This window comes from Dermochelys coriacea, chromosome 9, assembly GCF_009764565.3.
Source record: "Dermochelys coriacea isolate rDerCor1 chromosome 9, rDerCor1.pri.v4, whole genome shotgun sequence".
Lineage (NCBI taxonomy): Eukaryota > Metazoa > Chordata > Testudines > Dermochelyidae > Dermochelys > Dermochelys coriacea.
The window spans coordinates 84,527,244-84,543,904 of NC_050076.1; the positions used below are offsets into that span (position 1 = coordinate 84,527,244).

Below are 16,661 nucleotides of genomic sequence, written 5' to 3' on the forward strand. Positions count from 1 at the left end.
TCAGTAATCTCTCTGGAGTCAAGTGATATTACCAATGAACCCGGGAAGCTGAATAGCACATACCGCCTCCTCAGCCACCCCAGAACCTGCACGGGGCCTAATGAAGCAAAAACTTCATCACCAAACATCGCAACCAGGGGTCTGGTGGCCGCGACAGGAGAGACAGAGCCTCCCCAGGCCTATTATACCCACCGCCTATGTTCTTGGGGACTAGGAAATAAGTAGAATAAAACCCTGCGTCCAGTCTGGCCACAGGAACATGTTCTATCGCTCCCCTTTGCAGTAGGGAGACCACTTCTAGAGTAAGGTTACTGTCGTGAGAGTGGTCCCTGAGGCGAAGCCAGAGGACGTGGATGAGGTAACATCACAAACTTAATCATATAGCCATGTCAAATGACATCCAGAACCCATTTGTCCATTGTTATTGCACTCCAAACTGGAAACAAGTATCACAGACACTCCCTGAAGGGGGGACTCAGAAGTATAGCATGAGGTAGGGTGGTTACTGGCTCTCTAGGTGCCCTCAGAAGTATTGCTTCTGCAAAGACTGAGTACAAGATGCTGTAGGTTGTGATGAAGAACCCAGAGGGTGGGGCCATTGGTCTTGCCATTTACAAGGCAGCTCACAGGACTGCTGGTGGAAGAAATGGGGAGCTCTAGAATGTTGACCGGTTGCTGGTGGTAAAACCTGCACTTGGATGCTGGTATGTAGATACCCAGAGACAGCAGAGTGGCGCTGAAGTCTTTAATGGAGTGGAGGGACTCATCAGTCTTCCAATTAAAGAGATTAGATTCATTGAAAGGGAGGTCCTCTATGGCAGTGGTGCCCAAACTTTTCCTGTCTCACCCCCCTTACCGGTAATGGAATATGTCTAAGCCCCACCAACACCACCATTACTGCATAATTGGCTCACCAGATGAGACGTGGCCGAAGGCAGAGCTGGAGGCAGAACCGGGGATGGGGGAGGAGCTGGTCTGGGGCCAGACCTGTGACTGGGGTTGGCGCTGCGACTGGGTGGTGCTCCCTCCCTACCTAGCATAGGGGCTGATCCAGGCTTCTCCATGCACCCCCTCAAACATTCCTCCATATCCCCCCAGGGGGGCATGCCACACAGTTTGGGGACCACTGTTCTATACTGTTCGGGACTTCCCTTGGGAAACCTGACGAAGGCAGCCATGACTCCCTCCGCATAGCAATTCCATAGCCATCATCCGTGAAGAAGTGTCTGCTACGTCCAGGAGTCTCGTTCTCAAAACTAGTTTCCCCTCCTGTAGGATAGCCTGGAAGCAAGCTCAGTCCTGCTGGAGAAGTTTGTCTGCAAAGTCTCCCAGCTTCCTGTAGGTAAGAAAACTGTATTTAGCTAATAGAGCCAAGTATCTGGAGATATGAAATTGGAGGCTGGCAGAGGAGAATACCTTGCAACCCAGGTCCAGTTGCTTGCCCTCTTTGTCTGCTGGGTGGAGTATGCATGATGTTGCTGGGCCCACTCCATCGCAGCCTGTATGATGAGGGAATTGGGTGGGGGGATGAGAGAACAGAAACTCAGACCCCTTTTCAGGTACATAGTACTTCATCTCCACCCCCTTGGGGGTGGGTGTGCAAGTGGCTAGAGTGTGCCAGACAATCTGGGCTGGTTGAAGAATGGCATTTTTGATCAGTAGAGCCACTCTGGCTGGTACCGAGGTACATAAGATATCAAGCAGCTGGTGCTGTTTGTCCTGTACTTCCTCCAGTGGAACATGGAGAGCAGCAGCCACCCTACATAAAAATTCCTGGAATTGACAGTAGTCATCCAGGGGTGAGGAGGGAGTCAAAGACATTGCAGCGTCTGGAGTTCCAGCAGTACCTTTGGAGTCAGACTAAGTGAAACAGCTTCCAACATTGGTTTGGAATTCCAACTCCATGATGGTCAAAGAGACAAGATAAAAAGATACCTCTCAAGTGGAGCGGGAAGGTTCTGAAGGCGGATACTGCAGCCACAACCCCCAGTAGGACCAACCAGGCAGATCCGGCAGTTGCTATGGAGAGCCCCGAGGAGCAGAGTACCAATGGCTCCATTGCTGGGGAAAGAGAGGGTACTGCCACTGAGTCAGCAGAGCCTTGGGGTACTTATATTGGCAGTATGGGAGGCCCAGACCCTGCACTCTGTCAGAGTCCTCCAATGCTGAAAAGTCAGGCTGGTACAAATGGTGGTGCCATTGGAACCAGCGGACCCATGGAAACCATAGAGTAACAGGCAAGTCTAATGTAAGAGAGCATACTCCCCTAGAAGGCGATGGCACTTGAAAACACGGAGATTTTACCTCCTCCATGACAAAGAGCTCATGAGCCAACTCAAGTCTCCCTGGTGTCAGCAGTACACACTGTAGTCAGAACCAGAGCCGGAACAGGAGCCAAACAGAGGACTGCCTGAGAACCGAAGATTCCATTGACTTCAGCAGTGCCAACCTGGAAGGAGTACGTGGCTCAGTGGATGGAACTGGCGGATCCAAAGGTCTATACAACTTTTTATCATGCTTGTGAGCTTTGGAACATGTTGCTTCCCTGTGGACAGAACTCGTGGAAAGAGCACTATCCTTCTTGGGCTTGGAGGAAGCTTACTGCCACGCTTATATTCACTCACGACTAGGCCTCGGCCTGAGGTCCATAGCACTGGTACCAGCAGAACCAGACTGGAGCTCCGTGATAGGAGGCACACTCCTTGATTGGTCTGAGCAATCCCTTGTCTGGATCCTACTGCAGCTTCATGGCAACCTCCATGAGGTGCTTCTTGAAGTGGAGAGCACAGCCTTCTCAGGTATGCTTGGGAAGGAGAGGCAGATACTGCACTTGGACGCAAAGTGGGCTTCCCCCATGCAGTAAAGGCAGCGTTGGTGCTTGTCGTTGACTGAGAATGAGCAAGGGCAGAAAGCGCAGATTTTGAACCCCAGTATCTTCAACATAATCCAGTACCCAGGAAGGAGACCAGCAAAACGGCATCCCAAAGTCCTTAAAATCCTAAAAACTAAAACGCACACTAAAACTACTATAAAAATAACAAAAATACCATTTACAAGAACAAAACAGTCTTTTTTCCTGTGTTTTAGAAAGTACATCACAAGACACCATGTGGTGGTGAGCAGGAACAACCTCAGTGATCGCACTTTATCACTTCAGACAAAACCATGAGATTCAGTCCTGAATGTAACATCTAATAATATAATTAAAAATGAACCAGGTGGCCCTTCAATTAGCCAATCTAGTTAGAGGAGAGATCAATGTCCAAAAAAAAACCCTAAAAAACCTCACACATGCACACACAAAAGAGTAAGTAAACTTTTTCACGGTCATTATTTTTTGTTCCTATTAAATACCCAAACTACATATGAGAAAAAAAAAAGTTATTTATTTCAACTATTATACTAAAAAAGAAGTAACTAGGCTGGAGTAAGTTACTGATTACTATTTTTTATATGTAAATTACAGAACTGCCTGTACTATAAGGCGGGAAAGGAATGTAAAGTCACTTATTTTTATTTTTTCAGAGTAGTTTATGCATGGCCTCTTGATTGTTCTTTTCTGTTTTCCAACTCCATAAAAGATGAATTTATATTATCCATTAGCATCTATGTACTTGCATATCAATTCTAGTAGAGGTCAAAAAAAATTGGCTGGCATAGCAACTTTCCACAGATGACCTAAAGTATATAACTAATAGCCAGGGAAGTGCCAAGAAATTAAATTAATCTGGGATTTCAAAACAAAAACATCTTCCTTACCAACTAACATTCTGTCTCTGCTTACATCTGTATGGATTTCTTGGAGCCTCAGAAAATACATTCAGTGGAGTTCCAACATCATTCCCTAGCAGTAGCATGCATGACATTTTTAATAAGGCATGCAGTTATACTTGCATGCCTTAGGAAGTCTAAAATGGCACCCTCCACTCAATGACCTTGGATGAACCGTATGTACAAGGTCACACTAGGCGGAAGATCCCATTTTGTTCTACACTAGGTGTTCAGGAGCCAGATGGAACTAACCTCCAGGTGAGATTCAGCCCACAGGCTACTAGATCGACCATGTTTTTTTTAAATTCTGGGGTGTGCAATGGTATGCCACTATTCCCTAGAAAAGGATATGGCAAAATTGCAGAATGGAATCAAACTCTTGGGAATAGAGTGAAGAAGATTTACACAGAATACCTAATGAAGCATGCTATGGCTACCCAAGGCAGGAGGAGATTAGTTTCTGTAAAATCTTAGCTTTCACTGCTGCACTGCAGGGACAGCAATGGAGGCTAATTTCAGCAGGACAGAACCCTTAATGAACTAAAAGCCAGAAGAGTGGAGGTATTTTTAGGAAATATGTACCAAATGTGGCTATAAACAGCAGTTTAAACCCATTTTAAACATGTCATAAAATGTATTTACCTCCACGCTTTTTGGGAGCTTCAGGTTTCATTTTAACGATATTTCTGCTTCTAAATTCAGGCCCTTTAAAATCATCTTTGTCTTCATTCAGCACTGGCTCTGGTTGTACAACCACTGTACCTAGAATGATTTCATTTAAAAGGTGGAAACCATTACATATCCAAGTGACATTCCAGTGAAGTGCTAGACTCCTGTTTAAATAAAAGCCAACATTGCATATATTTTCCCCCAACAAGCTATATGATGATTGACTGATAAACAACATATCCTACTGCACAGGTGTCCATATTACAAATACCAATACTCACACACCTCAAACTGGCACTGATATTGCAATTGTAGGACAGAGATCAAAGACTGACTGGACCCTGGAGAGTGAACTACTCTCTCTACCCCCAGATGCAGTACATGAAGAACAGAATAAAGCATAACAGTGAGACAATGTGGGTGAGCTTGCAATCCTTAAACAGCCCCCTCAAGGACTGAGCTCACAACGCTGGGTTTAACAGGCCAATGCTCAAACCACTGAGCTATGCCTCCCCCCATGGTATAGAGAGTGTTTTAAAAGTATTGCATCTAAAAATAACCCAATAATGATCAGCTTTTTCTGTTTTGTTTTTAAACATATGTCAAGATCTGGCCTAACCTCTAATACTTTTAAGCAAAGGGTAAAATTTTCAAAATCAGTAACTTATAAGAACTAAATCCCATTCTCAAATGGGACTTAGGTACTTCTGAATTTTTTACCCAGAATGTTTACAAAAGAACAAAAGCAAAATACCATGTCCTGTTTCATGTTGTCTCTATTTCCACAAAAATATGGATTCAAAGCATATTTTGAATTAAGTAATCAGTGCATCCTGGTAGATCCAGTGATTTATGTATGTGGGGTTCAAAGTAGACATTTAAAAACAAAATATTTTAACCTTTTGAATGCTATAATCATAGTAGGTCCTCAAGATACTGCTTGCTAAGGTTGGCACTTTACAAAAAAAAAATAAAAATAAAAAAAAAAACAGACAAAGTATACAACGTTTCCCTTTGTGGCTATTCTGCATATTCCATCATATAGTCTTGACACTAATTCGCAGAATTCAGACACACAGAAAATGCATGATCTACCTTTAGGTAAGCTTTTCATATCAACATCATTTTCTGAGTTTTCATTTGAAACATCTTCATTTACAGTTTCAGGTAAGGTTTGTTCATCATCTGATCCAACATATTTTGTTACAACTGTAGGTTTCCTGTATGAACAGAAAAAAAAATCCACATTTGTGATAAATATTTTATAGCAATTTAGGTGTACATGGTGCTTTGCAATCAAATACAATCTCCCTTGGGTCAGGAACCTGATAATGTTAAATTCTATTTTTTAATCTAATTTAAACTGCATGAGATGATGAAGCAGAGAGAAATAGACTGGGCAAGCGTGACAACAGTAAACAGAAGAGGAATTTTGTTCTTAGAGAGATGCATAATTTTTTTTTATTCCCCCCAGAGAAAAGATTATATGTTGTTTTGTTTTACATATTTTAAAAGGACCTGAAAGACAGAACCGTAAGGTTCCCGAAAGATGGCAAAAGACAAGAAGGAATGTGATCAGTGTAAGGTTGCTAAAATGCAGTGATTTTTGGCCACACAGAGAATTTGTTTTCTTTAGGCACAAACTGAGAAACTATTACCTTAGTGCATTACTTCTTGAAAGACAGCAAAAAAAACATGAATAAACTGAAGTGCATCAGACAGTGTTTGCCTGAAACACCTCATACTGTTACCAAGTACTGATTTTATGGTAAAGTACTGATTTTATTGGGTATTAGTGACTCACTGAGAAAGGGTAAACTCATTACCCCACTTGGATACAAAGAAATGACTTTTCCAAGGGAAAAAAATCCTGGGTGTAGGGTGATAGTCCTGAAGGAGGAACCCAACTAGCATTTATGTTGGATGAGCCTTGAGATAGAAAACAAGATACCATCAAGACTTTGTTAATAAAGCCATACTCCAGGAAGGGGGTAAATTTGGACTTGACACAGTGAGCCTCCTCAGCAGATGTAAATCAGCCTGAAGTTACATGGCTCCATGCCAATCTACACTATATAGTAATCTTTCCCTGCGTGCATTGTTTCTGTAGACCCAAGTTAGGGAAGGCACCTAGTTACAAATAATATTATTCACATTTTCCTTTTCAAACTAACCTTTTTGAACGTGATGATCCTAAAGATTTGGATCTTTCTGAAGAGCTATTGCCCTAAAAACAAGGAAAAATTTGCAGTCACAAACATCTGTTAGTGTGTGACCAGAACATACATCAACAAAAAATTATTTTCTTGGATTCTTAGGTATACAGCAGCAACTCAAAAGTCAATTTCTAGTTGGGTTTAAATCATATCCCATTTCTTGTTCATACTACATTTCATATCAAGGGTAGCAGAACAAAAATTCAAGTTTTGCTTGTAAACGTAGTGTTGTAATTAGTTGGATTCAATTATGAGACTTTTTCGTTTATAAATTACTACCTGGATTAAGATCTCTTAAAATAAATATATACTTTGAACCCCTCCAAGCATACACTGCATCAGAAATTATAAAGAAATATTATTGTGATCTGAGAAATTCACAGAATCACACACCATATTTCTTATGCACCAAATTTGCAGGAAATTGAGGAAGTATTAAAAATAGTAGAGGACCCCTTCATAAGATTTTATTTCCCTGCAATCCTCCATCCCAAAGAGTCCATTTAACAGTTACGGCTGGCACTTCGAACTTTCTGGGCTAAGGACTGGGTGTGGCTCACTCAAGAGCATATCATCAATATTTGTGGGTCACCTGAGGATGTGATTAATTGCACTCTTAATAATAGAATACCAATTGAAATGACAAATATTTTTGGATTTTTTTTTTACATTTTCAAATATATTGATTTCAATTATAACAGAATACAAAGTGTACAGTGCTCACTTTATATTATTTTTATCAGATATTTGCACTGTAAAAAAGGTAAACAGAAGATACTGTTTTTCAGTTCACCTCATAGAAGTACTGAAGTGCGATCTCTTTATCGTGAAAGTGTAACTTACAAATGTAGACTGTTTTGTTATACAACTGCACTCAAAAATAAAACAATGTAAAATTTAGAGTCTACAAGTCCACTCCATTCTACTTCTTATTCAGCCAATCGCTAAGACAAACAAGTTTGTTTACATTTATGGGAGATAATGCTGCCCACTTTACACGTGAGATATGCTAAACCTTTGTATGTCCCTTCATCCTTCGGCCACAACTCCAGAGAACATGCTTCCACGCTGATGATGCTCACTAAAAAAAATAAAGCATTAATTAAATATGTGATTGAACTCCTTGGGGGAGAATTCTGTATCTCCTGCTTGGTGTTTTACCTGCATTCTGCCATATATTTCATGTTATAGTAGTCTCGGATGATGACCCAGCACGCTGTTCAATTTAAGAACATTGCAGGTTTGACAAAACACAAAGAAAGAACCAATGTGAGATTTCTAAAGATAGCTACAGCATTCGATCCAAGGTTTAAGAATCTGAAGTGCCATCCAAAATCTGAGAGGGACAAGATGTGGAGCATGCTGTCAGAAGTCTTAAAAGAGCAACGCTACTATGCAGAAACTACAGAACCCGAACCACCAAAAAAGAAAATCAACTTTCTGTTTGTGGCATCTGACTCAGATGATGAAAATGAACAAGCATCAGTCCGAATAGCTTTGGATCATTATTGAGCAGAACCCGTCATCAGCATGAAAGCACATCCTCTGGAACGGTGGCCAAAGCATGAAGGGGCATATGAATGTTTAGCATATCTCGCACATAAATATCTTGCAATGCCAGCTACAAAAGTGCCACATGAACACCTGTTCTCACTTTCAGGTGACATTGCAAATAAGAAGTGGGCAGCATTATCTCCCATAAATGTAAACAAACTTGTTTCTCTTCGCGACTGGCTGAACAAGAAGAAGAACTAAATGGACTATTTTGGTTCTAAAGGTTTACATTCTTTTGTTTCTGAGTGCAGTTATGTAACAAAACAAAATCTACATTTGTAAGCTGCACTTTTATGATAAAAAGAGATCGCACTACAGTACTTGTATGAAGTGAACTGAAACACACTATCTTTTGTTTCTTTTTTACAGTGCAAATATCTGTCATCAAAAATAATATAAAGTGAACACTGAACACTTTGTATTGTAATTGAAATCAATATATTTGCAAATGTAGAAAAACATCCAAAAATATTTATAAAAAATGTCAATTGGTATTCTATTAACAACAATGCGATTAAAACTGCAAATAATCAATTTTTTTTTAAACGCGATTTGTTTTTGTTTTTAGTTAATTGCATGAATTAACTGTGATTAATTGACAGCCCTAATACTTTCATGAAAAGGGGTATAACTTACTGTTACGTAATTTGCCAATTCCCAACCATGATAATTCACAAAATTGCAGCAGCTCCCCACTTCTCAGCAAAGATTTAATAGTGGTTAGAAGCCTCATGATAGTACAATGTGATACCTTCCACAAAGTATACATTTACTCATGCATTATGAAATACCATAGGAAAAATACAAAAGTAGTCAAAACTATGAAAGTACATTGAATTTATTATTTTACTTTTTATTTTTAAATTGTGATTGCTTAATTGCTTGCCTAGTCATAATGGATGTCATTCATGTACGTTTAAAAGGTTATATTGTGGTTTTTTAATTCAACTTTTAGAAAAAGTTCCCTAATCAACTTTCACATTCAGCAGATATGGTACTGTAATCAAATACAGATTTTAATTCAAATGTAATCAATCTATACCAGCCATTTTTGAATTACCAGCATTACTGTAAATCAAATGCACCATATACTTTATTCCTACCTCTTCCCTGTTATTTTCCATTGGAGTTGGACTATTTTCAGGCCCACTACTTTTACCTGTACAGGGAGGGAAAAAATGTAATTCACTGAATGGTAGAAATTACTAACAATTCTTTAAATTATAAATGATTGGTATAAACTTTTTTACAGCATTATTAAAACATTACTAAATGGACAATTAGTTAGTGGGGATGAGGAGCGAGTTTTATATAGAATCACAATAAAACCTTTGCATAACACCATGGCATCATCTATTGCACATATGCCAAATAATTTACAGAAAATTTTATTTAGATTTTTTTTTTTAAAATACCACTGCTCTATTTTTCAACCTTTTCCCACCAATAAAGAAATCATACTAGAGGAGCTAGAGTGCAACTACACATGCGTCACACGAAAAGCAGTAACAACCAATACATTCCTGAAACTTCTGTACATAACATTATGATTTCAAGGACTGATATATCAAGGACCTAGCTAGCACAGCTAAAAGTAAGTAATGTATCTCATTTGATATTGTGGATTCTCCTTTTTCAAGATATACAGACCTCCTATTTCTAGCCCTAATGGGCTGTAGGATATTAAACCTTAAACATGTCATTGATCCAGGACTGAACCCCCATCAAGTGTAATTTTGAGAGAAATGTTATAGGTTTTTTGAGGGGAAGAAGGGAATATTTCTGTTTCAGTATTCTTTATAATGCAGTTATATGAAGTTGCTCAAAGGCTTAGAATGTTAGAAGGAGCCTCACAGGAAATGGATTAATGCGAAGTACAAAAATGTTATTTTTCATACGGATATCATGTGATTATTATAGATTAGGCTCGTAGCACTCTTTACACTGTAAGACCCTATTTTCAGTTGCTTATAATTTTGCAAACTGTTTGGGCTGAATTTTTCCACACTGGTGTGTCTGCCTCAGGCTTAATGTTTTTTGGAAAATTTCAGCCAATACAATGCAGGTGTTTATGAAAATGACAGTAAAGAAAAATATGTTTTCTCTGTATTAAATTCTTCAGACCATTTCTCTGAAGTGCTCTCGTGTCCCTGTTTTGCAGCAAGATATTTAGCTGGATTTTTCTTGCTAACATCCTCAGGCTGTGATCACCATGTGGCGTCAGGAAGGAATTTTCCCCCCAAATCACCTTCCTTTGCAGCATGCGGTGCATGTCACTTGCTGGGGTCATGTAGGTATCTCTCACTTAATTCCCTGCCATTGCAGGGGTTTGAGGCATTGGTGCACCTCAATCCCTCCTATTCTCTGCCTGTGGCACATAACCATTTAGTGTCCTGCGGGCTGTAACATTTTGGTCACATTTCAATTGTTGGGTTTAGCATGTGGGCGCTGGGTGGTGTTGGTGGCACATGACATACGGGAGGTCAGGCTAGCTTATCTGGTGGTCCCTTCTGGCCTTAAACCCTGTGACTATTGTGACAGATATTGCAACCATATGCAGTGTCTTTGGGGGAACATAATATATTATGCTTATGTATCACTGTGGCTCAGGAATTATATGTATGATTGTGTTCTACTCCATGGGGGTGAATTACTACAGCTCCTTCAGGAACTAAAACACTGTAGGGTGATTAAGGAGAATCACTCATTGTACCAGACAGGTACCACCCACTGGGGTATTTACATATAGGGACTCAAACTGGGTTACAAGAGACTAGGAAAACAAAGAAAGGGCTTTTGGCTTAAAAGGGCTGCATTTAAACTGACTCAAAGCCTTCTTTCTGATCCAGCAAACAGACAGGACCTTCTGTCCAAGCGGGCCCGAACCCTTGTGGAGGGTTGCAAAGACTTTGGCCTACCAGGGCCCTATAAGAATAATGGGTGACTTATCGTAAGCTTTTAGCATGCCTGAAGGAACTTTTGTTTTGTTTTCTCTAAAATGCTTTTACCTTAAGAATAAACATGCTTGCTTAGAAAGAGCAGTATGGTAAGTTGTAGCTGATGGTTATATGCTGTTCATAGCCTTTGGAGAGAAAGCAAAGCACAGGTAGACTGGCCTTTAAGTAGACTGGCTTGCTAGGGATATCAAAGTGCAGAGAGTTGAGAAGAGAAGCCTTAAAATCCCCCGTCAAGAGGAAGAGAGATGCAGGTCTCCACTTAAGAGAGGCGATGGCTGAGTACTGAAAACCTTAAGCGGGTGCCCTTAAGAGACCAAGGGAAGGGTATACGGTACACTCAAGTCAAAATTGTGACAACTAATTACTTGAAATTTGGCTGAGGGGTGATGTGCTAAGGATGTGCCTCTTGGCATCCTCATTAAAATTCGCCTAACTTTGGGTAAATTGTAACAATTTCGGTCTGCACGTGCTCAGTAGAAAATACTTTGATTTTAGCAGCTAAAATTTCGGAAGATTCCATCTTCACTGGGCATGCTCAAATCTCACTGCGCCAGTGTGTGACCCGACTGTCACCAGGCCCACAAACTGACTGAGCATGTTGCACCCCCTTGTATCACAGTGCTGACCAGACTGAACATGCCGTCACCAAACAGTAACTGAGCATGTTCTCTCCAGTCTAGGGGTACAGAGCTGAGAGAGAACCAAGATGGGGAATTGAGAGCAGGGAGCCTGTCTTTCCTATGCTCTCAATGACACCTCTACTCCCTTGTAACACATCCAGGCAGTGCAGTATGAAGAAGGAAGCTGTCCAATTCAAATACACAGGAGACAGAAGCCATACTGGTCAGGAAGGAGAGAATATTGGCACACAAAGTCTGGTGAGACTGAGACAACAGTTATGCAGTTGGAGGTGAAGAGGCTGGAGCAGGAAGCTGGGGGGGAGAGGGGGATACGACAGACTTGCTGGGCAAGAAGACTAGGAGTCAGGGTGGGGAAGGGATAGACTAAGACTGGCTGGACGAGGAGAATGCAATGAGGAGTAGGAGGGGTTGGGAGGACAGATTGTGGGCAAGGAGCTCAAAAGGGAGTGAAATCAGAACTGGCTGGGAAGAGACCATGACTAGGTGTGAAGACGGGATGAGAGAATAATGAAGTCAGAGATCCGAACTATGACAGCAAGCCTGGAGGGGGAAATAAGAACTTGCTGGGCAAAAAGACTGGAACGAGAAGCTTGAGTAGAGTCTGGGACTGGGAAGATAAGGATATTAGGACTGGTGCAAGGAACTGGGGGGGAGGAGACAGGAGGGGACAGGATGGGAGATGACTGGAACACCTTGGAAGGGATGAGGCAGAAGGGGGTCAAGTGTGGAGGAAATGAGCAGAAATGGTTGTGACCACTAGAAAACACTCCCCTCCAGAGCCTGGAATGGCAGATTCCTGAGTCTCACTATTCCTCCTCTGCCAGCAAATATCTGTGAAAACCACTGGTTAAATGTGTGTCTGATGTCCCTCTAGTACTGATCCACAAAGAGGATAACAACTTACTATTGCTATCAGTTACTCCACTAGTTCAAGTGGCAGAAGTCTGTGTAGTGTATCTAAAGGTTCCACCCATGTGGTGTTGTGATGCCACATGACAGCAAACTGAAAAAACAGAAGTTCTTCTTTTAAAAAAAAAAAGAGAAAGTTACACACACACACACAAACTAAAAGACCACTAAGGTTGCATAATCAGGCACACAAAACTTAGGAACTTCCAAGATTAAGGCTGCCCGAATAAGCTTCATTCAGCCCCCTTGCGTGTATGCATTGCGATATAGCGATAAACTATATGATCACATAGTATTTTTCTACAGGACTGCAGTCTCATTCAGTGCACTGGATAAACAGTGATTAATGAGCAGCTATTCAATATATTGTTTTCTCCTCATTGTTCAATTTATTTTAGACTGTTCAAATCCTGTTATGAAGAAAAAATTATTTCCACGTGGCTTTTTTATGGTGCTCATCACTATAGTAAGCCAAATGCTTCAAAGAAAAAATAAATTAGTCTTCTCAAAACTTCTCTGAAATGAGGGGGCGGTATTATCTCGCTTTTACAGATGGGGAACCGACGCACAGAGAATATGGTCAAAAGCATTCCCTAATTTTGGGGACCCAACTTGAAAATCTTAGGACCTGATTTTTCAGAATACTTTCAGAATATGTTCTAAGGACAACTCCCCTTGATTTCAATTATGAGTGGTCAGCACTTCTGCCAATCAGACTTGAAGATATCAAGCTAGGCCAGGGGTTCTCAAACTGGGGGTCAGGATCCCTCAAGAGGTCACGAGCTGTCAGCCTCCACCCAAAACCCCACTTTGCCTCCAGCATTTATAATGGTGTTAAATACATATAAAAAAGTGTTTTTAATGTATGGGGGGGATCGCACTCAGAGGCTTGCGGTGTGAAAGGGGTCGCCAGTACAAAAGTCTGAGAACCCCTGAGCTAAACACACAATTAGCGAGCACCTCAAGAGTTTGGTTTAAGTGACTTGTTTAGCATCACACAGGAACTCTGTGGCAGAGGCAGGGCCAAAATCCAGTTCTCCAGGACAACAATGAAGACCATGAGACCCTCCTTTCTCTTTCTGCAATCCTCTGCCTCATTCACTAGACACCTTCCAACAAATGAGGAAGGGGTGTTTAAAGACAATCTGTTTTATTACACAATTCATCCCCAGAGCAGGGCATTGCATGAGGCAAAGGTCCTATGGAAAAACAGCATGCAACCAAATGATTAAAGACTATCATAATTCATACACACAAAGGGGCAGTAGTTTTTTGTAATTATATATAATGTATATGTGTGTGATATCACACACATACACCCTTGAAATTTGTCAAAAGGACTAAGCAATTGGTGTATCTCTGCTCCACAGTAATTCTCTATTTCACCAACAAGAGCTAGAGTCACATTTGTAACTACACAGGACTGGGAGAGAGGTGCTGCAAACAGTATCCTCCCCGGAACAACTTCACAATGACAGATATCTGTTTATCCATGTCACAGTTTGGTTTTGGCAAAGGTGCCCTGAAATAAAGTACCGAAGCACCAAACAGGAATTGAATCGTACAGTCAGTGTTGACACTACAATGCAGTAATAAGGTGACAATATTGTCATAGATGCTATACTTAAGATGAAATTTTAAGCAGAACTCCAGTTAAATCAAAGGGATATTATCAAGTATAGCAGAAGTTTGTGACTTTAACAGAAGTTTTACATAACCCAATATGAATATAAAGATCTTCAGTTGATGTAAATTGTCTTAGCTCCATTGAAATCAATGCTGTGTATCTGACAGAGCACTTATTTTTTTGTATAAAAAGAATAATTCAAATATTCCTAAACAACATTAGAAATGCAAAACAATTGCATCCTGTTATATAAGGAGAATAAGAAAGCTGAAGTAACTACAAAGTGAAAATGACCAGTCTTATTTCACTATATGATCTGAGAAATATAAGAAAAAACACAGGTGATAATCAAGTAAAATTAGATTTTAAATTTCTGTCAATTTTAATAAGGTAATGAGTTGTTAGTGAAAAGTTAACTATTTCTTTTGACAGCATCCTTTTAGAGATCCCATGGATCTGTCTGAAAATAGAAGAAAATACATTCCTCGGCTAATACAATCCCAATTTTCTTCACACAGTCACTTCATTGCTATGGAAAGTGTTTTAGGAAAGTTGGAGTCTGAAAAGTTCTATATCTGTAACAAATCCAGATTCCTATTATACATTAGATTATAATTTTCTGCTGTGTGTTTATTTTAAAAGCTTTCATTATTGACAGTAGTTAAAATGAAGTTGTTGTTTTTTAAATCCAATACTTACCTATTAGATTTTCTGGAGATACCAATAATTTTCAAGAAGAAACCTAATCATTTGCTTTAGAAAAGCCCTTTTTTTTTCAGTGGTTTCTGACTTAATTCACAAAGTGTTCCCATAATTAACATGAAAACAACTCCCCCACACTCTATTCCACAATTGTGAGGGTCAAAAGATCTTAACTTCAGCAGAAAAACAAGATATGTCTATTATGCACTGTTAATATAGGGAACCATGAGAAATCTGAACCAAAAGCATCCCGGAGGAGATACAAACATCCCCCACCCCAAGGACACATAGATAGTTTAACTTCCATGTAACGGAATACTGAATACTTTGTTGGTTTAAAAGTGTTATAACATACAGAACATTTATATTCACAAATGAAAAGCAATTTATACTACTACTACTAAAGAATCTACCGTGTATTTATCCAGATATCTCCACTTAAGAAGGAAACAGCAAGAACAAGAACAATATTGCATATCTGTATATCAAAATGCATTTTATTGCACTACATTCCAAGATGTTGAATAAGAGTGTACATTTAAAAGAGAAAATATATATATATTTTACCTATACTTTTGCTCACAGATAGTCTTGGAGGTGAGTTTGCGTCCTCAGATTCTTCGGAAGAGTGAGCCAAAAAGTCATGAAGCTTCTGCACCAACGTATTCAACTTGCTTTCACTGATAAAACACAGAAGTGTCACTTGAAATTAGTCTCACTATCTCATGCTACTTTATTAATATTGGTTGAAATGAATGCTGCTTGTTCTTAAGAACTACATATCAATAAAGGAACTGAAGTTCTTCCAAAGCAAGGCTTTGTTTTTACCAAAACATCTATCTCAAAACGGGATACCAAAATATGCAAAAATAACCCCTTTGTAATTTTGATAAAAAAAATCTGTAAGTGCAGATTTGGCACTGAAATATAACCATTTAGGACAACATTAGTATAAAGTTTACAATAAAGAATGTCACATTTTAAAAAGCCGTATTTCATGTAATTAAAAAAATGAAATATTTAAGAAGCCAAGAAAAGTGCACTGCTATTCAAAGAAATTAAAAGGAAAGAACATAGCTAAAACATTGTGCTTAAGTAAGAGATTCATTAAATAATAGCTAAAAATGTGAATCACTTCTATTGGTCTGTCTGTGGATACAGAACCCAAACAGAAATTGCAAGCAGTTTCTCTACATGGCCCAAAGAAAAAAAATTGTAAAGATGCATGCAATCAGACATTATTTTAACTTACCCATACAAAGCTTACATCAAACCAACCATCCCAATTATTTACTGAGTGTCTTGGAAGATAACCAGCAACATGTGTATCTTGTCAAAAGACAATTGTGTAGGAACAGATGACTGCCCGATATCTTTATTTGAATTAGTTTACTGATACTATTGCCAACAGAATTTTCAATTAGCCAGTTTTATAGAGCAGGAGCCATTGGTCATTTCTCTCCCATGTACACAATTTTTCTTAAGAATAAGACAAGGCTCTAATTCATCAGTTACCTTATTAGCACTACTTTTAAAAAGATTTCTTGTCTCAGGCTCTCCACATATTTTTCTCCCACCTCCTAAAGCAGTGGTCACCAACCAGTCAATCGTGATC

The 16,661-nt window shown here is 39.7% G+C and overlaps 1 protein-coding gene across 10 annotated transcripts in view; it reads right to left on the reverse strand.

The window, feature by feature from the left end:
- Window positions 1-16,661, reverse strand: part of ATRX (ATRX chromatin remodeler) — a 139,942-nt gene that overhangs the window by 106,819 nt on the left and 16,462 nt on the right. For 6 of the 10 annotated variants that reach the window (XR_006274471.1, XM_038415175.2, XM_043492948.1 and 3 more), the window contains 5 exons: window positions 15,614-15,726; window positions 9,314-9,369; window positions 6,615-6,667; window positions 5,536-5,660; window positions 4,414-4,533 (listed from right to left, as the gene is read on the reverse strand). Coding sequence is in view for 9 of the 10 variants with exons in the window: in XM_038415175.2 (XP_038271103.1) it covers window positions 4,414-4,533; window positions 5,536-5,660; window positions 6,615-6,667; window positions 9,314-9,369; window positions 15,614-15,726 (467 nt within the window). In the remaining variant the exon portion in view is untranslated. Of the gene's footprint in view, window positions 1-4,413; window positions 4,534-5,535; window positions 5,661-6,614; window positions 6,668-9,313; window positions 9,370-12,712; window positions 12,832-15,613; window positions 15,727-16,661 lie in introns of those variants that run through there. The other 4 variants (XM_038415176.2, XM_043492949.1, XM_043492951.1 and 1 more) reach the window with 3 other exon arrangements.